The 20,626-nt window shown below is 40.2% G+C and overlaps 1 protein-coding gene across 2 annotated transcripts in view; it reads left to right on the top strand.

The window, feature by feature from the left end:
- The first annotated feature begins 2,293 nt into the window (after positions 1–2,293).
- The window catches only part of ATG5 (autophagy related 5), a 73,559-nt gene continuing 55,226 nt past the window's right edge, over positions 2,294–20,626 (top strand). For both annotated transcript variants that reach the window (XM_063153097.1, XM_063153098.1), the window contains exons 1-4: positions 2,294–2,371; positions 3,073–3,227; positions 8,584–8,711; positions 15,187–15,265. In XM_063153097.1, the coding sequence (XP_063009167.1) occupies positions 3,120–3,227; positions 8,584–8,711; positions 15,187–15,265 (315 nt within the window). In that variant the 5' untranslated portion in view covers positions 2,294–2,371; positions 3,073–3,119. The remainder of the gene's footprint in view (positions 2,372–3,072; positions 3,228–8,583; positions 8,712–15,186; positions 15,266–20,626) is intronic.

Raw genomic sequence — 20,626 nt, 5'->3', positions numbered from 1 at the left:
ACTGGCTTTTCGCAAATATTAAAATGAATATTATATGCGTTGTGTTAGAAAGTAATGCTGTATTAATTCTCTTAAGTACTGTGTTAAATATAGTTTTAGATTATAAAAATTGTTAAAATAGAAACAATGCTATGTGAGATACTTTTTTTAAAGAAAGGACTCGCAGATAGCAGCCACAGGACACCTAAATCTTTCAGAGAAAAAGAATTTATTGCCCTCTTATCAGAAGAAATTAACTTCTTCCCACCTAGAAGGTGCTGTTAGGATTTGGAGGAAGAAATTGACGATGACCAGAGAGAATCCTGTATTTGAATGGAATTTATGCATCATGTATGAAGTGTATGAATATGCAACAGGCTTATTAAGGGTTAATCCTTTGTTAATGTGTGTCCTCTTTTGGGCTCATGCTGCCCAGAAAAAGGTACCTGGACATCCATAACTCTTTGCATTTGTTGTCTCATATTGTCCTAATTCAAATTGTCCAAATTATTATTATTCTAATTGTATTACTATTTTTATAATCATTTTATTACTATTAAACTTTTAAAAATTGTAAAAACAAGTGATTGGCGTTTTTCACACCACGGAACAACCCAGCCTTGACAACTGCTAGTGTGTAGCACAACAGGATACACATCTTCCTTGGGAGTTATGATGTTCCCCGCCACCAGTGTTGATCTTCCCCTGCACTCCTGCAGTTGTAGGACGTTGAGACGGGGATTTGCAGAGCGACAGAATTGTGGGAGATGTTCTTTGAAGTGCACAGGTGGAATTCACTGTGGACTTGCATCTACTGAGCTGATAAAAACCAATCCAGAAGGATGCTTTGGTAGGCAAGAGGTGCCACTGGTGGCAACAGGTACTCCTCATGTGACCATGGTATAAAATCACTGAAGTGTAGAATATGAAGGACTGGAAGGGATTTTAAATATTATCTAATCCAAATCTGCCCTGCCATGGGCAAGGACACCTCCCACTGGACAAGGCTGATCAAAGCCTTATCCAACCTGGCATTGAACACTGCCAGGCTGGGACACCCACAGCCTCCCTGAGCAACCTACTCTAGTGCCTCACTACCCTCACAGTAAGAGATTTCTTCCTAATACCTTAAATAAATTTCCCATTGTGGAATCACATATCCTCTAAACAGAGAGAAGCATAGTTCTCCCAAGAAAATCCTAGGAAGCTGTGTAAAAGCTGTCAGAAGCTTAGAAGAAAGAATTCAAACAATTATTAACTTTCTTTCGGTAACCATTGTTTATAGATATAATTCTCCAAAGTGTGCTATTCATAGTTCACCAATAGTATGAGAAATTTTCACTTTAAGATCAATCAAGTATCAGCTTATCAAATCAGACTATAAAAGTCACAACTTCTTCCTAAGAAACCGATTCTATTTCACCTTCTGATGACTAGAGTCACTCATTCCATCCCTGACTCAACAGCGTCACCCCATCTTTCAGTTTGTCCCCATTCCTCCTTGTCCTGTCACCACAGTTCCTGACCCAGAGAGCCTTTCTGGTTTCCCTGTCGCCTTTCAGATTCTGAAAGGTCGCCATGAGCTCTCCACAGAACCTTCTCTTCTCCAGCCCCACCTTTCTCAGCTTGTCTTTGTAGGGGAGGGGCTCCAGTCCTCTTAGCAAATTTGTGGCCTCCTCTAGACTGGCTCCATCCACTACGGTGGGTAAAATTCTACCACAGGAAAAGTCACAGAATATTCTGGTTTTGAAGGGACCCATCGAGTCCCAACTCCTGGTCCTGCACAGAGACCCCATAAAGTCCCACCATGTGCCTGACAGCATTGTCCAAGCGCTCCTTGAACTCCGGGAGCCCCGGTGCTATGATTACTTCCTTGGGGAAGCAGAAAAAGAACAATCGGGTAAGAGAAAACAGAGAGATTAAGCGCTCAAAATCCTCCAACACGCGGTCCAGCGGCTGAGCGGCCCCGCCGATGCCTCAGAAGGGGGCCCATGGCCGGGTCCGGTACGGCTGCGGCCCCGCGGCTCTGCGGCTCTCCGCCGCCAGCGCTGCCGCACCAACAGCGCTCTCGGAAGGGCTGCGAGGCCGGTTCCGGGAGCGGCCGGGAAGCGGCTCTGGGAGCGGTTCCGGGAGCGGCTCTGGGAGCGGCTCCCGGCTCCAGCCCTCCCACAGGCCCCGGCCCCGCCCCCGGCCCCGCCCCCAGGCCCCGCCCCCGCCCCTGGCCCCGCCCCGCCGCTTCCTGCTTCCGGCGCCGGCGGGGGCGGGCGCGCGGGCCGGGCGGAAGCCCCGCGGCGGGCGGCGCGTGCGCGGGGGCGTGGCGGCGGCGGGGGCGCGGCCGCCGCTCAGTTCCTGCCCCGCGCGCGGGCGGGCGGTGTCGCCGGTCGCGACAGAGGTAACGGCCCGGCCTGCACGGCACGGCACGGCACGGCACGGCGGGACTGCCCGCTCGCCCGGGGCCGCTCCAGGCCCGGCCGCTGCCCGGGACAGCGCGCCTGGCGCGGCCGCCGCGGCGCTGCCTGGTCCGGCCCCGTGGGGCGGGAGCGCCGCTGATTCACCTCGGCCGGCTGCCGGCAGGGAGGGAGAGAGGGAGGGAGGTCGACAGACGGACCGACAGACAGACAGACAGACAGACAGACAGACCGACCCCGCGGGGCCTGTCCGGGCTCCGGAGGGCGCCGGGTCGCAGCGCGGCGCTCGGCGATGCCGGGGCCCGTCCTGCGGCCTCGGTGACCCCCGGGCCGGTGCCGCCCCCGGCGGAGAGCCCGGCTCGTTTCGGTGTCCGTGCGCGGCCCCGGGCTCTGCCCCCGCACCGCGGCCTCGCGGGGTACCGGGAAGGGACCTTTGGCTCTGCGGCTGGGGCGTGATGCAGCCTTAGGAAATGCTCATTTATGTTTCACTCCTTATCCACCATGCGTTTGTAGCTGGGAACTTAATTCATCCCGTTCTTTGTGCCAAGCGATGCATTTAATGCCTCTGTGACAGCGTTGGTCAGCCTGCAGGAACGTAGTTATGGGAGAACCTTTAGCAAGATGTGTTTTATTTGCAGTCGTCTTGACTTGTTTTCTCTGTGGGGGGAATGGGTTACATTTGTAGCTGAAGAAACAAATTGATCTACATGTGCTTCACTGTCCATTGGAAGAATGACAGATGACAAAGATGTACTTCGAGATGTGTGGTTTGGGCGAATACCGACCTGCTTCACTCTGTATCAGGATGAGATAACTGAAAGGGAAGCTGACCCCTACTATGTGAGTATGACAAAGGTAGTCACAAATAGTCCAAGGCCATGGTTATGTTTGTTTCCTTCATTCTCTTCATGTGTACTACTACATATTGTGAAAAAAACCCACTTCTTTTCTTCTTATTCCTAGAAGCTTCTGACAGTAAACATATAGCCATGCTGTGTGACTTCATCTTTCTTCACAGCAAGTTGTGTCACTAGTGAGAGAAACTTATCACAGGTCATTAAGATCTTTGAAAAAATTCTTAAGAAGTCAGTGAGTGACTAAGTAAAGGAGGAGGCTGGATGTGAGTTTGTATGTTCTTGGATAATGAGCAGTTAAAGGGAGAGAACTTCTGTTAATGCAGAAATAATTAAGTCAGACTTATGAAATCTCAATGCTTAAGGTTGGTCACCTGTGTAACACAAACTGCAACAAACACTGGCTCTGTCGATGACCTCTGCTCATTTTTTTTGCTTTAAAGTCCAGACTGCTGGACTTTAAAGAAATAAGAAAAGCAACTGTAATGGCTATAGAGAACACTGCCTGAACAGGATTGCTGGCTGAATATAAAAAAGGGATGATGGATGTATTTGAGTTATAACATGGAAATGTCTTCTATAATGATGTATTTATTTATAGTGTTCTCATCAGTTTTCATTCTTTCAGCACCTAATAGACATGTAATTGAGAAAGAATGTTAGCTGATTTAGTGAAATGCAAATTTGAAATGTAACGAGTATATGGGAGGGAAATATTGAACTTTTAATTTTTATGGGATTCTGAAATTCTTAAGCCTTATCATATCCCATTCCACACTGGATGGATCTCTTTTTTCTGTGTTCAGTAACATCTTTGGGTCATCAGTTTCTCATTTGCATGTGTTGTTTTGAAACCTAATAAACTATTGGTGCTTTTTGTTCAGCAGTAATAGTGCTCATCTTTGTATATTTTAGTTTCATCACTGCTGAAAGATAAGCACTGCACTTCATATTTATTGACCTATTGCCAAATACATCTAACCTAAAAGTCTGAGACTTTAAATTATACATATGAGTTAAAATATGTTTGCACACTTTGTGTAAGAGCTACTTGAAAGTTATGGGTTTAAGTTTAGAGCCTTAGAAGCCTTGATCTGTTTAACATTGGCTTGGAAAGCATGAAACCATGTTATCCTTGTGGTGTGGCCAGCTTTCTAAGTCAAGGAAATGGTTTTAAGGTCATAGGATTTCTTTTATTTACTCCATTTAAAGTGTGCACAAAATTCTCAATGCTTAATTTTTTCTTTCTGCAAAATGTGGTTACTCAGGATGACAGTTCTAAAATTTTAGCTTCTTAATTTTTCAGTTCATGTTAGGGCTGATAATACAGCTTTGTGTCTTATGAGGGACCAAGGATTTATAATAGTATCAGGCAGAATAGCAATCAGGGTTTTAAGTCATGGTATAGTTCTGATAGTTTCAGAGTGTGTTTGCATTAATGTTTTTGTTCAGATTGGGAGTGTGTTTGAAATAAGTCTTCATCCTTCCCACTTCTGTGCCCAGGTTGGTATCACAGAGCAGTCAGCCCATGGGTTGAATTATATTCATGTGAAGTGTAAGGAGGAGATGGACTTCAGTTGCTAATGGACATTTGGTGTGTGGGAGCAAACTTGAGCTAAATCAAAGTAAAATTGTGGGTAAAGTAGAAAAGCACAGGTAGTTAACATTTCCAGCCCTTGACATCAGCTCTTCAGCTTTACATGGCTCCTCTTACTTGTTAGTATTGATACAACTTCTTTATTCCAGACTGCCTTTCATGAATGGAAAGACTGCATGGGAAGGGAATACTGGCATCATTAAGCTGAGAGAGGATAAAGGATTCTGCTCTGAGGAATTTTCTTTATGAAGATGAAGGATGACATAGACTTGGGGGGTGAGGAGTTAGAAAAACAACTCTGAGTCTGTGGGATGGATTTTGGTTTTTGTGAGTGGTGTGACAGGAGAGCCCTGTCTGTCAGATGGGTTAGTGCAGCACAGCAGTTGGAATTGTGTGTATCACCTTCTGGCACTGCACAGGGGTAGGACAAGTAATTTAAAATTAACTTGTGTGTCTTTTGGAAAGAGTGGTGACATAAAGACTGGGCAACTCCAGTAAAACATTGTCCTGTGTCTTAATGTAGTCATGTAGGGTAGGTTTCTGCAGTTATGCTGGAATGGATACATCAATTTTCTTTGGAGTGTTTCAGACAGATGGTTATGTTTTGAGTGGCAGCACATTTAGGAACAATTTGCTTGATCTACTTTGGTTGCTGATTTATCTTGTTTTTTTCTCATCCTAAAATTGTTATGCATTTCATTTTAAAATTATATGATGTTTGCCTGTTTCTGCAAGCAACAGTTAAAAAGAAAAGGATGAAAGAAGTATACAGGAAGCAGAGATTCATTGGCTGAGACTTGCCAGATGTATCAAGAACAAAATTACAGCAGGATACAGTTTTAGAATGATGCTCTGCCCCAGGGACTAGTCTTTAACAGGACCACTCTTTAGCTTGCTTGGTGTCAAAAGTATTATTTTGTTAAGATATCTGTAGGAGAGAGCAACATGAAGCCATTTCAAGATAGGATGTTTTGTTTCATCTCCCTTGACTTTTTAGTGATCAGACCAGTCCAGTTCTTGTTAAATCTATAATTTTTCTATTTTAGCGCTTTGTATGTAAAAATACTGCATGCTGTGGATATACCTGGAGAGACACTCTTTCCACAAAGTTGTATTGCAGGCATTTACTTAGGCATTAGGAGTTCTTTGTTATTCATTTAACCTCCTGGTTAATAAGAAAACATTCCTGGTTATTGTGATTAAATACTGTAGCAATACATACTATTCAAAAGGAAGGTGTTTAGATTTGTGTAGTTTTTGGGCATAACATTTAGGAATGGCTGTTGGGATTTATTCTGCTTAGTGATGAATTTGGAGATTTACTTTTCTTAATTTAATGAAGGGAACCCATGACCTGGTATTTTTCAGTGGGTGGAGAACGGATATTAAAAGGGGTAAGAAGGTGAAAATGTGTTTAAACTGCTCTTAAAGATCTCACTTAACAGATTTAGTGTACTGGTAAATCTCTAAGACTAATAAAAGCTAGATAAATTAAAGCTAGAAAAGTGGTAGAATTGGATCCTTTCATTTATCCTATAGGGGGGTAACTATATCAAGGGAAGGGGATAACTATATCACGGTAAAAGAATGGGGAGAGACCAAACAGAGTTCAGTAGGCTCTACAAATGTTCAGCATCTCTGAAAAGCAGGTAATTCCTGTTAATCTGATTAACTGTTGGGTTTTGTACAGTTGTACAGTTTTTGTTGAAGCCTTTTGGGAGTGCTGGCCAAGTTCTGTTAAATTCAGTTGAAAGCTGTTTGGTTATTGTCTGCGTTCTCTAATTTTGTTGAAGTAAAACTGGGTTGTTCTTTCACAATATAAACTGAAGCAGAGTATTTTATGGAGGAAATTATGCAATCTGAAGGGTTATGTGAAACACTGTTGCAATAAATAATGCTTTAATATATTTATCAATTCCAGCATGGCTGTACTACATGCAACATGCTGAAAATTGTCTTTTGTAAGAGTCCTAGTAAGTCTTCTCAAAGTACACCAGCATTAATTTAACTGTACATATCATGCAGAAATTACATTAAATTATTACCAAAAATATGTGGGATTGATTGGTATAGCCTGGACTGTATTGTCTCAAGAGCAATCAGTGAAGATATGTGGAATTAGGTAAATAAAGGATAAGCTTCTGTCATTAAAGTACCAAACAATTCTTACTTGAATGTGTACATAACTTCATTGAATTTATTGAGTTTGTTTGCCTTTTAAAAATGAAGGCTGTGTTTTGATTGCATTGCTCCTATGAAACATGGTAGAAATAATGTGATGATGATAATAAAAGCAGCAGTTGGAAAAAGAGAACCATATGGTACATGAAAAATGGAGTGTTAACTGACATGATCACTGTGATAGGGGTGAGACTGGGCCTTATGTAATTTTATAAAATTGTGAAATTTACCTGTGTCACAGATGTAACCTAATGCAGCATTATCAAAAAGATGAATCTGTTCTTCCAGATACTTGATGTACTCTCTATACTTCTTTATGAATTGGGTATTTACAAATTGTATTATCAGGGCCAAATTATTATCTGATTTATATATCAAAGTGTGGTCTAGTTATTGGAGAAATTCTGGAAGAATGTTACAGCAGAGACCAAGTGTTTTGTCAGAATATATCCTTACATGATTTAGGATGTCTGTACCACAGGCATTCACTGAGGCCTGGCATTATTCATATACTATAAAGAAAATACTTTCAGAAGCAGCACTGATTATGAGGAACACTGGAAAAGAAATGTTTCTCTAAACATGCAAACTATAATCTATATATACCTTAGGCCCATCTATTTTATTAATAATTATGAAGCAGAACTTCACAGGATGGATACTATTAATTTAAAATGTTTGGTCTAAAGCGAATTGATATTTTATAGGAAGGTTACTGAATACTGAAAAGCACTGTTTGTTAATTCTTAGGGATTGATTTATCTCTAGTCCATGTGCCACACAGTCATCAGTCAATTCACTGATTGGTACTGAGTGCTTAACCACTCCTGGGCATAAGGCTTTAAAAAAAGAGATGATAGGGAAGATGTTGCAAATAAAAATAGCACAACATTCTGATTTGGGTAGTATACACTTGAGACAAGAAGATAGTATATGATGAAGCTTGTTTCAACTAATAAAATATTTAGTTTTCTTTCTGATTTTAGTTCCTGGGTGAAGGTTAAATAGTAGAAGAATAGCAGTCTTGACTAATAGGTTGAAATGGCAAACCCAGTGCAAAGAAAATGGAAATTGACAGCTATTAGAAATACAAAACACTTGGAAACCAAGCCCTTAATATCTAGTTTTCATTGGCTTTATTTTATTTTTCCTTGTGTAGGAATTTTCATTTTGAATAATAGCTAATACACATTCTCATTCTTTTCAATTAGAAGTTATAATCTCTTTTTATGTGTTCATATAAAAAGGTTTAAAACTTCATTATTTAAATACAGAAAATCAGAAATTGAAGTCCACTGTTCTGCCCCCACCCCACCGAAAGAATCAAGAACTTAATTTTTTACTTTTTTTGGTGTTAACATATTGGATACTACTATTCTGCATCTTCTGTGTACATCACTTTATAGCCTTCCATTGACCATTAAAAAGTAAACTGTTTCACCTTAAAAAGGGGAAGAAAAGAATGCTAACTGAATTTTGGTTATGAAAATGCATACTGGTTACAGATTTTTACTAGTTTAGTGTATTTTATTTACACTTAAACCTTCTATAATTTTTTTTTCAGTTGCTTTTGCCAAGGATAAGCTACTTGACACTGGTAACAGACAAAGTGAAGAAGCACTTTCAGAAAGTTATGAGACAGGAGGAAGTTAGTGAAATATGGTTTGAATACGAAGGTACACCACTGAAATGGTGAGTTTATTGAACTTTGTACTTTATGCACTTCATCATGTAGAGAGTTCCCAGGTTTAGCACAGTGTCAGTAGTTTTCCTAAAGTAATCACTCCCTTGGGCTTCAAAGATAACAATAGAGGAGGAGGGTAAGAAATGCATGTTTTTGGGGAAAAACAAAAGGTTTAGTGTTGAACATATTTTTTATTATTCCGCTTGAATTTTTAATGTATGCATAAGACAGAGGTGTTGTGCTGCCCTTACTGGTTTTGTTCTCATTGTTACCATAATTCAGAATACTTGTGGGTTAGGCTTTACCATTGCTTGCTGTAGAATTACCAAATAAATCTTCCTTTAACATATTTCACCTATCTAAAGATGTCTAATAACACAGATAGGAAGTAATAATTTTGGAATCTGAATGCAAACAGCTTTTATGCATCTTGGTAATAAAACATGAGTGGCCTTCACTGTTCACTGGTGTGATATGTGCTTGCACTGTAAACATCTAATATTGATCTTCAAGGATTTGTTGAATTCAGTTAGTTCAAGCTTACTGAAATAATTGCTGTTGATTCTGTTTTTATTTTGTCCTGTAGTCTATTAAAATGATCTTTTTTGGGTTTTTAGTTTGTTGGGTTTTTTTGGTGAGAGGTTAGGGACTTAGACTGATATTGTTTCATTTAATTAATTTTCATAAATACTTTTCATCAGGTTTTCTACTTCTTTTGCTGTTAAGGAGTTTTAAAGAAAGTATTTTGAGAGTTGCAGTGTTTCCTAGTTTTATATAGACAGCATCAGCCATCTAGAAGGTATTTAGTATTTTGAATGATTAAGAGATTTTTATCTCTTTTTATTTCTTGTTTCATCATAGGAAATCAAACTAGTGATTTTTTTAATTTTACTGGACCTGGATTGTCCTGTGATTAGCATCACATCATGGAGTGCCTGTAGATTTGGTGAGGCAGTAGATCTTTTATAGTCTTTTGTTTCTTTGAGACCAACCTAATGTAAACCTTGACAATATGTAAAGAGAAACCCATAAAAACAATCTCTTTAAGCTTTTATTTTAACTGGCTGACAAAACCATCTTTAGACATCTAAATAAATTATGTGGGATATAACAAGAAATGGTGTCTTATGTGCCACAGTAATGTGAGTCATGGATACTACCTAAATAAACAGCAAGGTACCACATTTATCCCAGTGTGTTCATAATCCCAGGTAAATATTGGAAGAAAACTTGTTTTCACTGAAGTTGTAACAAGAAAGGAGAGAGAGGCTTTGTACTTCAACCACAAATAGATTCATATTTTCTGTAAGTTTTCAAATACCATGATATTTGAAGTAGAATAAAAAAACCCAAAACTGTCCAATATAGGTATAGACTGAAGATGTAGCTGGTAATTCTAAGTAACTAAATAGTGTAATGATGATCTGCTAATTAAGGCTCTCATCTTGCAGAAAAACAAAGCCTATTCTGCCAGGGACAGCTCCACTGATTTCAGTGGAACTGCTTTTCTAAGGAAAGTGCTATTTGTAAACCAGTATTTTAGGAGAATGGGTCTTCTCCAGAAGAAGCTTCAGCTCTTTATGGGATTACCAAACACCAGAACTGAGAATTAGATTGAACTAGTAATTGGTAGAGAAAGAATAGGAGGCATTAATGTTTAGTCTTTTAAGCTATGACTTGTGCATTCAGAATCAAATAAAACTTGTTAATAGTATTGTTTATTCTAATTATTTACTTTGCACTGTGAGGTCTTATTGCTTCTAGTCTGCAGTTTCATACCTAGTTGGGATGGAGTCTATATCTGTTCAGATGCAGCTCTTCCATTTTCCAGTGAGATTTTGGAGGAAGTCTGAAACATAGTTTGTACTTCAGGTTCTGCAGTGCTTGGGTCAAGTTCTTAGGGGAGAAGGAAGCCCTCCAGGCCTGGAGTTACATGGGTCTGGGTTCTTTGTCCTGCTGAGGGTGTTGGGACAGGGGAAGATAGATTCTTTACCTGCAGGAGGTGGAGGAGGGTCTCTGTCACCAAGGTAAGGCGTTTCAGGAAGAGATTGTCAGACTGTGCAGCATTAGAGACTACAGAAGGAAATGGATGAAACCTTAGACCCTCCTGCAGCTACAGGAGATTAAACCTGCAACTACAGTGAAGGAGGTGCAGTCAGAGACTGTGATTACTGGATTAGAAAACAGTCTCCTAGAATTTGGAAGAGCTGGAAGTTTGACTTTTTGCAACAGGAGGAATGTTCCTTCTGCACCTGCATTTCTCTAAGTACAGCATAGGTTCAGTGCTCTGGCTGCAGGTGAAGGACTGAAGGTCCAGTAATGCATCTGATAGGGCTGAGCCTGAACTGTGTAGGGGCACCAGGAGGAAATGAAAAGTTAAGTCATAAGTCTGTATTTGGCTTACTGTCCTTTCTCCAGGACTTTTAACTCTGACATTTCATGGTCACTGCAGCTAAAGCTGCCACTGGTTATCACAACTCTTTTGTCTTAACAGATAATTAACAGATTTCGCTTTGGGTTATCTGGTTTATCCAGCGTCTGTGTCAAGAAATCTTGACTACTTGTCAAGATGTGTTGCTTTTCCAGAAGATGTGAGAGATTAACAGGAGCCAGGATCTATGATGTAGACACTTACTAAATTGTTTAAAGAAAACTTTATCGATTTTCTCACCTAGATTGCATGATCTGTTGCCCTTACTAGTGCCTCCTCTGTTCCTGAACCACAAGAACTCAACCAACCTGTTGTCTGTCCTATTCAGTTCCATACATCTAATCTACTCCCTGACATGGAAGACAACCCTCTGTCCTCATCTGCCCTGCCTGCCTTTACTAAGCAGCTTATGTCTGTCCTTCCACAGCAGTATTCTAGTTGTGCAAGCTGTCTCACTGTACCTCAGGTAGCCCAACACTCTCCCAGTAATGTCACAGCATGTGCAACTCTGGTTTTTCCTGCTTGTTTCCCAAGCTATGTGCACTTCTGTAGATACTTGTGGTGGGCTCTGTCCTCCCTTCTTTTATCACTTTGACATCTCCCTTGCAGCTATCACCTTTCACCACTTGCTATCCACCCATGACCATTAATTTCTATTTATCTGTGGGTTGTTATTTACACTTCTGTTGTTTGTGGTCTAAAGCTCTCACCAGGCTGGGCAACCTTAAGGCAAAGATACTTCTGTCTGACTTAGGTGGATTCCATCTCTCCCTAGCAGTCCATTATCCCCAGAGAGTATCCTATGTCTGTAAAAGCCAAGTCCTTGTTGTTGCACCAGCTGCATAACCAGCTCCTGACCTGCAGACATCTCTCTGAACTTGTCTCCTTTAATGACAAAATTGTGGAGATGCCTCCTTGCCCCTAGAACTTGTTGAGTCACTTTTGATACTCTCAGAGGTTCTGTTGCAGCACTTAAAATTTGTGCCCATTGTACCCTGTGGGTAAACAGCAAGGACTAATAATCCAAGCAGAGGACAACTTTGCCAATCTGCAACTTTTTACCAAGCAGCAAACCTCTGCAGGTTAACAAGTGAAGTTGGCTCAAGATGGGGCTCTCTCTCCTGTAGGATGGAGTCTCATAGTGCTATGTCTGCTTCCTCTGGCTGTGGATGGATGTGCTGTTCAGACAGCTCTGATGCTTCCTCAGAACTTCCAGCCTCTTGTCTGACACTGAAGCACGGCCAGTGGTTGCAGAAGGCTTGCCCTCTCTTGGCCAGAGGTTAAGGAAACTTTTCTGTCTGTCCATCTGGGAGCTGCTCTGGCAGTCAGTCACACTCTTGGACCCCCTGAGCTGGGACAGGCCCCTTTGCAGAGGTGGCTCCAGGGAGCGATGGGTGCCTCGCTTGGCTCCCTGCACACCCACACAGCCTGGCAAGGTTTCCTTTCCTGCTCAACCCTTGGTCTCTCACAGCAGAGCCTCAGGCATCTGGATCCTTAAAAGAGCTTAGTCAGGTGTAACAACAGAATAACAGCTTGGGCTGGTGTCCCTGAGCAGGGACCCCAAACCAAGGAACCCCTGAGCTTTTATTCCCTCACAGTGTGTGTGTGATAGTGTGGGGTTTTTCCTCTGTGCCATTGGCTCCTGCTGTGTCCCTGAGTGTTCAGTCACCTGGCAGGGCCACAGGTCCCTGTGCTCTTTCCTGTGCAAAGGGTCAGCACCAGCTTTGGCCTCTTGCCTGGGGTTCCCATCACCCAGAGCTCAACCTGCAGCTCCCTGTGCAGCTGCACTCTGTGCTACTGGCACTGCATGGATTCCTCATCACCAGAGTTCACACAAGTCTGGTACTCCCAGACTCCCTGTGAGTCCCCACTGACCACTTCAATGACTGCTGACACTTTTTCTCTCCAGATTCTCATCTCTGTGAGATCTTTGTGAAGATGCCATTAATCTCTGTGTTCCCTGATGCTGTGCAGCCCCAGCCCCCTGACTTCCTGCAGCTCCTTAGCTTGGTGACATAGCTCCTCACTGATGTGCACCTCCTCTAGGCAAGGACATTTCCTCTGCTTGCTCCAACCCTCAGGAGAGGTCCCAGGCTCTCCTGGCAGCTTGAAACCTGGAGAGCTGCAGCCTTTCTCAGGAGCCCTCCCTGAGTGATGCCACTGTGCTGGAGTAGTTCCTTCAGCAGATGCTGGGGAATGACACCTGCAGCTTGTTTCCATCCTGTTCCATGAGCACTCGCACATGGCTTTCAGTGGAGTTTTTGTCCCTTTTGTGTGGGTTGTGTTCTAGCCCTGGTAATTGTAAAGGTGGCTCTCCACTACCAACTGGATGGGTGCTTGACCCTTCCTGTTCATACATTAGCAGAAGACATGCTAGACCCTTCCTGTTCATAAATTAGCAGAAGACAAAAGGTCAAAGCATCATTTAATCAGGCATCTATTTACTCTGCAAAGCACAGAGATTTTACTGAGATTTTACGGAAATTTTACTCTGTGCTTTAATTTTACTGAAGAAATTTGTTTTCATGAACTTTATTGTGTAATCTTAACTGATTAGAAAATACAGATGTAGGACAAGACCTGATACAGGAGCTTTTGTATGGGTTTTTTGTTGTGGTTTTCTTTTTCTTAGTTATCTGTTTTCTTTTATAAGTTGAAAATAACTAGAAGTCATTGTTCATGCTGAAAATTTGTGTTCATCTCATTATCAAATCTGATTTTTGTTACTTAACTCACCTGGAAAACCACTCTTTCATGGAACTCTTGCTGAATCCTTGTTTAGTGTTTAGAACATGATTGGCAGTTAGTAGACAAAAAATCTTCATGGTAAAAACTTGAGCATTAGCAGTGAATCAGGATAAATCTGGATATGCATCCTTTTTATTCTCAGGTAAGCTCAGGAATTGTAGCAGTATTTTGTGTTTTATTTTGCTGTTGTAGTGAATTTGTCTTAGTTTATGGGTGGCTCGCCCGTAGAGGGTGCTAAAGCACTGTTGTGTGAGAGTTTCACCGATCTGGAAAGTGGCTTGGCACAGGTGCTGTTAAAGCAATGCTCTTGGTTAGTACTCTCAGGACTTTCAAAACTTGTGTACGTGCTTGGGTCTGCGACCTGAGATCAGTCCTATTAGTTCAGTGAAACTACTGACTTTACAGTTCAGTGTGTGTTTCTCTTTTTGTAGGATGAAAAGCAAGTAAGGCTGTTTGGGTTATGATTTTTGAAAGATAAGAGAATGGGTCTTGGTACATTGAATGTAAAAATAAAAAACAAACATTTTATCAAAAATCTTGCCAATATCTGTGTGTGAGAAGACTGAAAAATGTTTTTTTTTACAGTGCCTGTGGAGGTTTTGTGTGTGTGATATACATTCCATATACGGCTGGGAGCTGTATATTCTAACGAATTTAAAGGAGAGAAAGCTGTGAGACAAAATGGAATATTTGTCAGAAGCGACCTTTTTTGTGTAACTCCTTTAATCTAGAATGCCACTGAAATACAAAACTCCAATTAATTTTTTTCCTTCCGTTTCATTCTTCTTCATTTGATAGCAAAGATACAGAGTTGATCTTGATCTATCATCTTTCAGGCCTTTTATAGATATGTAATTTTTTCACTCTTCTCCTTATTCTCTGCATTGCTATATCAGACATATGGAAGAAGGAAAGGATATTAAGGGTCAGTGTGGTATGAACCCCAGACACTCTAGCATCTGAAAGCCTGTGTGCTTTTCCTGGTCTGAGGCTTTTTAACCCGAAGTTCTGTTTTGGAAGGTTCCACAAAGCAGCTGTAGGCCACTTAAGGCTGTTGCAAAAGTAGCAGTGTTTTGTGGGCACAGCTTGGAAACCACTGGTTTAGATATTGAACACGTACATTCCAGACTTAATTCTGCCTGTCAGTCATCTAAACTTGCCTGTATAACTTTTCTAAGCTATAGAGTGGGAGTCAAACAGCTATTTTGTGTGTGTGTGTGTGTAAATGCAGGTATGTTGATACTGGTGATACATAGAATTAAATGCACGGCTTCTATATTAAATGAATATCTTGTCATTTTTAGGCATTACCCAATTGGTTTACTCTTTGATCTCCATGCATCAAATACAGCCCTTCCTTGGAGCATCACAGTGCATTTCAAGGTAAATTGATAGAGATTTCTTAAGAATGAGTGAACGTGAGATTTCATGACATTTGGAAGCTGGGAAAAGGTTTCATAACTATTTTATAACACATGTGAATGATGTGATTTGAAAGGGAGACTGTCCATTGTTCAGGAAGCATTTAATGGTTTCTGTAAATCTGCAGCTATTTTCCATGAGACTGTGTGTGCTTTTACTGCACTTTCTGTAGAAAATTATTCTATTATAATCTCAAAATACAAAATTGTTTTTAAGTTATGAGGCTTATAATAGAAGAACTGTCTATAATGTTTTAAATTTAATTGGTTTGAGTTCACTGAAGATTGGGAAGATTGAGAAGTGCTCGTCCTTTTAGGCATATTATGAGCATGGATATGAGCTGCTGTAGAAATCTTTGAAGTCAGGGAGTACTGTTGTACCTAATGTTGGTCCCTTTTGGAGAACTGAGTGAAATGAGTTTGATCTTGTGACTGCTTAGTCACAGGAGAGACATTATTTTGATTATGCATTGTAAACCCATTAGGTATGGCTTAACAGCATTACTGATCTTTGCTCAGAATGGAACTTGAACAAGGTTAGCTTTGGTGCAGGATTCTTGCATAGTCTGAAATGCATTGAGACAATAATTCCAAGGATATTTTGAAGTCAAAAGCACAACTAGAAATCATAATATTTAACTTTGAAATGTTAATTTCTCCATTGTAAAAGAAACAGTGCAATAGGAAAACTGATCTGAAGGACAACACTACATTAATAGGCTTGACTTTAGTGCTGGAGGGATTTGAGTGAAATGAAAAATGTATTGGGGAAGCACTTGTGTTGAATGTTTTCATTGAAACAATTCTCAAAGGTGTGTTAGAAAAACTTTTTCCAACAGTAATCTGATTATTTTTGGAAGTGTACACTGAAAGCATACATTCTTATGATATGTATTTCTATATGTTGAAACTTCTAAAGTGACTGACTTAATAGATCTGAAGTTGGGGATGTTTTTGAAACCACTGTAATTGCTACACTTGTCTGATAAATGTCAGAGAGCTGGGATGAGGAAACTTCCAGAATGTCCTAATGAAAATGTAGGGCGTCTAGTTTCATAAACCATGGTTTAATTGTTATGTTCTGAGAGCTCTGGGATATTAACAGTGGCAATGTGGGGATGTTGCCATCACAAAGTAGAGACATCTTGAGAAGTTGCAGCACCACAGTGCTTTTTAATCAGCAGCATAAATTTGGCTTTATTGTCCATGTTGCTGCTTGCCAAAAGATCAGCTACTTTTAGTTTTTCTGAAAGGTGTACATTAAATATCAGCAGAAATAATTAACTGCTAAGGTAGTATTATTTTAAAGGTTGATGTAATTTAGTAATATAATACAGTGGAGTTAGCACCTGTATCATCTCTCTTCCTATTTTGATGTAATCTGAAAGTTTATTTAAATAAAATCCCTCTGAATCCTTAAGTCAAAACATAACTGAAAGATATCAAAGTATGTCAAAATATTGAAGAGGTTTTCATGTGTTACAGTTCCTTACAGCTGAATAGTTTAGGTGTGGGATTTTTGAGTAGAGTGTTCTTTTCATTTCTGTGTAGTTATTCTTCAAAGAGTCGTAATTCTTTTTTGGCTTAATTAAACAGTGTTAGCTTTTATGGGGTTTAACTTTAGTTGTTGTGGCTGTCTCCTTTCTTCTACCAATGCATGCAGTCAACAACAGATATCTCAAACATCTGTAAAAAGTGTTTTTCAACTTATTTTTAATAAGTCAGACTCCCCCTATCAGGTTTCCTTGTTTGAAGTTAAAAACATGGAAAAGGCTTATTTGTGTTCAGCAGAAGTTTTCAAGTTGATAGGTGTTTGTAATTGTCCTCCTGTGTTATGTATGCAGACCAAATCATAAACACAGTGAGTTTTTGCATTGAAGAATCACTTTGTTAATTTGTACTTCTGGTATGCAATAAAATTACATGCATTGTATCTTGTAAAGTTGAAAAACAGTTGCATTAAATAGTTGCAGAAGGATGAGGCTGAACAGCATACTGGGATCTGAGAATCATGAGAGGCTGTAGCTCAAGTTGCTGTTGTTATCCAGGTGTGGCTTTAGAGGAAGGAGGGAAATTCTACCCCTTCCTCTTAAAACCATCTCACCTTACTCTGAGGCCTGTTTAACACTACTCAGTTCTCAGTGTGGTAATCACCCCTCCAGATTTTGGGCAGTAGATAAGATGGCAGCACTGTTGGAGGAGAGGGAATTGTGTGTGCCAGGGGAAATGCTGAGGTTGTGCTGAAGCCATTGTCTGCTGGTGCCTGCCTCTCCACCCATGACCTTTTGTACAGGAGGAGAGGCAGCAGCTGTCCTGGTGTGACAATCATCATCTTTGTGGGTTTTTAGGTGAAGATTGGATCAGGTGCAATGGAAAGGAAGTACTTTTCCATGTAGCATATGGATAAATGGTGGAACTGCTAGGAGATATTGTGGAAGCCAGAAGTTTTTTTTTTTAATCAGTTTACTTAAAGAAAGACCACTGATGGTAACTAAACACAAATACATAGATACCCCCTGCCACTGGATACATTCCTTATGGTTTTTAATGCCCTATTTTCTGTAAATGTAGTCTAATGCAAGTAGACTGTCACAGGATAAACAGATGTTTTATGGACTAGAACTGAGAGATAAATATGGGTGGAATGGAGTTATGAAACCAGACTGTTGAAATTGCCAGTTATGTTTTTGGTAGAGTTTTTTTGAGAGGTTATTTAGTGCTCTTGTCTGTACAGACAGTACCTATTTCTTGGTGACCAGTTCATACTGCAAGGGTCTACTGGTATGTGAAAATAAAAACCAGAACTCCTTGAGCTTTCTAAAAAAATCAAAGCCAACCCGTAGTAACTGTTCTTTCAAAGATGCAGGACATGGAGGGAGTAAGACACCACCAATGAGAGTACTTGAATTAAAGCTACTTATGTCATCTGTTAATACTTTTTGCAAATCTCCTAGTTGTATAGCCAAGAGTGGCAACCAATTTACAATTGTCCCTTTCTTCAGGGATCTGAATGAAGTTATTTATGATTGATCAATATTTCTTCAGGTAGAAAGAAGGCAAGTAGAATTTTTTTTTAAAAAATACAAGCATACATGACCTACATTTAAATATAAAACTTACTGTTTTGTACCCTGATGGATAAATCAGCTGGGATGCCATGTTTTCTGTTGACAGTCTCATGTAGGTGAAACTGTTTCATTTACTTCTTGCAGGTGTGCAGTGTTTCTTTTTAAGTCATCACTTTCATGTTTAGGTTTTTCAGCTTCTCCTCACAGTACTTCATAGAAATGTGTCAGTGTTTTCCTACTAAAGAAAAGCATATACAGCACTGAGGTTCAGGAGTGTTTTCTAGTCTTTCACAGTGTTACTCCTTAGAAGCTGGGAAAATTAATCTTGCCACATCTAGTTCTACTACTGTGTCTAGATTCTTTACACTAGCTTAACTAGCTTTGACCAGTTTTAAATAGATCCTTGCTGTTCTGCAGACTGCACTGTGTATGTTTTCTGGAACTCATCCTCAGGGAGTCACATTAGCTGCAATTTAAAATTCATTGCAAAAATGTCAGCAGGACGATGTCTACCTGTAGAAAGAGAAGAATGTCCAAAAAAAGACCCTGCAGTCCAATATTTACACATGTGTAGTGAAACAGTGGTTGGTAAAACATCACCTTTTAACTAGGAAAGTCAATTTTTAGGCTCTTATATTATTTGGCATTAGGTATGTACCACTGTTTTTTCCTTTGTTCTGAGGGATGCCAGTGTCTCTCTTTGAATTCTTGTGTGTAAAGAACTTCTTTGATCTTTAAGTATGCTATTTCTGTGTATTTGCTTCTTCTGGATTGGTTACAAGACTTTACATTTTTATTTGAGCAAGTAAATTGAACTTCTGAAAGAATTTACAGGCCTATGCAGATGTCAATTGGCAAGTAACAGTCCCAGTAATGTTTTCCTAGTAATCTTGGGCCCAGTTATGCTGAGACACTCAGCTTTGTGGAGTAGAACAGGAGCAAGGTCTGCCCCAGAAGAACTTTCCTTATTGTTCTGTCTTCTTTAATGTCTTCATACTTGGCCATTCTCATTAGTAAACTAGATTTACCTCTGTCCTTAGCTTTCTAGTCAGCTTAACATACACCATTCCTAACAACAGCACTTCCTTTTGCGAGTTCAGCTCAAACCATGTAAACTTTAGTGGAAAAGATACTGGCAATCTTTTCTTTCTGCCCCTGTTTTTGGAAAACACTCATCCTTTTGATCCACAGTTTCCAGGATTTGGGTTCTCACTGTCATAAAGAGGAAATGCTATATGAAATTCCATTATTTAATTTCCATTATTCTCAATAACCTAATAAGGAGGGAAGTATCACTGTTTTCCTCAGAATTTCTTTCAGGTAAGGCAATCCCCAGCTCCCTTTTTGATATTTTGGGTTTCTGTATTTTGAAGCAGTCATTTTTTCTTGAGGTTATGTGGGGGAGTGAAGGTAGAGTTTTTTCTGGCATTAGGTTGCTCCTACATGTTAACTATGTTGTAAAAGCCTTTGAAAGATACTCCATTATATGTATTTGTATTTCCAAAATGGTTTTGACAGTCCCTCACAAAAGCTTTTTAAAGTGCCAGTTTGTAATGGATTAAGAGGAAAGGGCCTCTGTTGGAATAGCATGAGAATTCAAGTATAAACATGTGGCAAGCCCTTGTTAGGAAGGGGAGTACTGATGGTGCCACCACTCTGGTTTGGCTCTGAGGTTTGCTCCATTCAGCATGGTCATAAGCAACTGTGAAAATAAAGTTAATTAGGAGGGAATAAAGGTGGGGTTTAAAACTTGTGAAAACTAATGGTAGTGGATTTGTGGTAGTGAATGCTTGTGTTATTATAAAATGGTTAGTGATAGTAAGTGTGGATAAAAGAAAAACTGGAGGAAGAAAACCCACAACCTTTACAGTGCCAGACTTCTGACCAGTTAATGTTCAAAGAAATCTTTTTTGTATCTGAATGAGATATACTGCTATAACTCATTAATAAATTCATTAGGAGAGGTAGTTGTCATTTACTGAAGGGTTAAGAGTTACCTGAGGAGTGGTAGCTGTGCATCTGCAATGCTGAATGCTGTGTGCCAGTGTAACCAAGCAAAAGGGATATAAAATCAAGTCACACAAGCTAGCAGTAGTCACGTGGATTAGTTGAAACTGGAACTGACAAAGATTTCCAGTGTCTCTAAGGAAAAATGTTTGTAAGTGACAGATATGCTACAGTTCTTATATGTAGGGGATACTGCTTGATTTTCAAGGAACTGCATAGAAATTGGTTGATAAAATATCATAGAGAGC

The sequence above is a fragment of the Melospiza melodia genome, chromosome 3 (genome assembly GCF_035770615.1).
Source record: "Melospiza melodia melodia isolate bMelMel2 chromosome 3, bMelMel2.pri, whole genome shotgun sequence".
In the NCBI taxonomy this organism is placed as follows: domain Eukaryota; kingdom Metazoa; phylum Chordata; class Aves; order Passeriformes; family Passerellidae; genus Melospiza; species Melospiza melodia.
The sequence above is the reverse complement of the archived record's forward strand: the minus strand, read 5'-3'. Positions and strand labels throughout refer to the sequence as shown.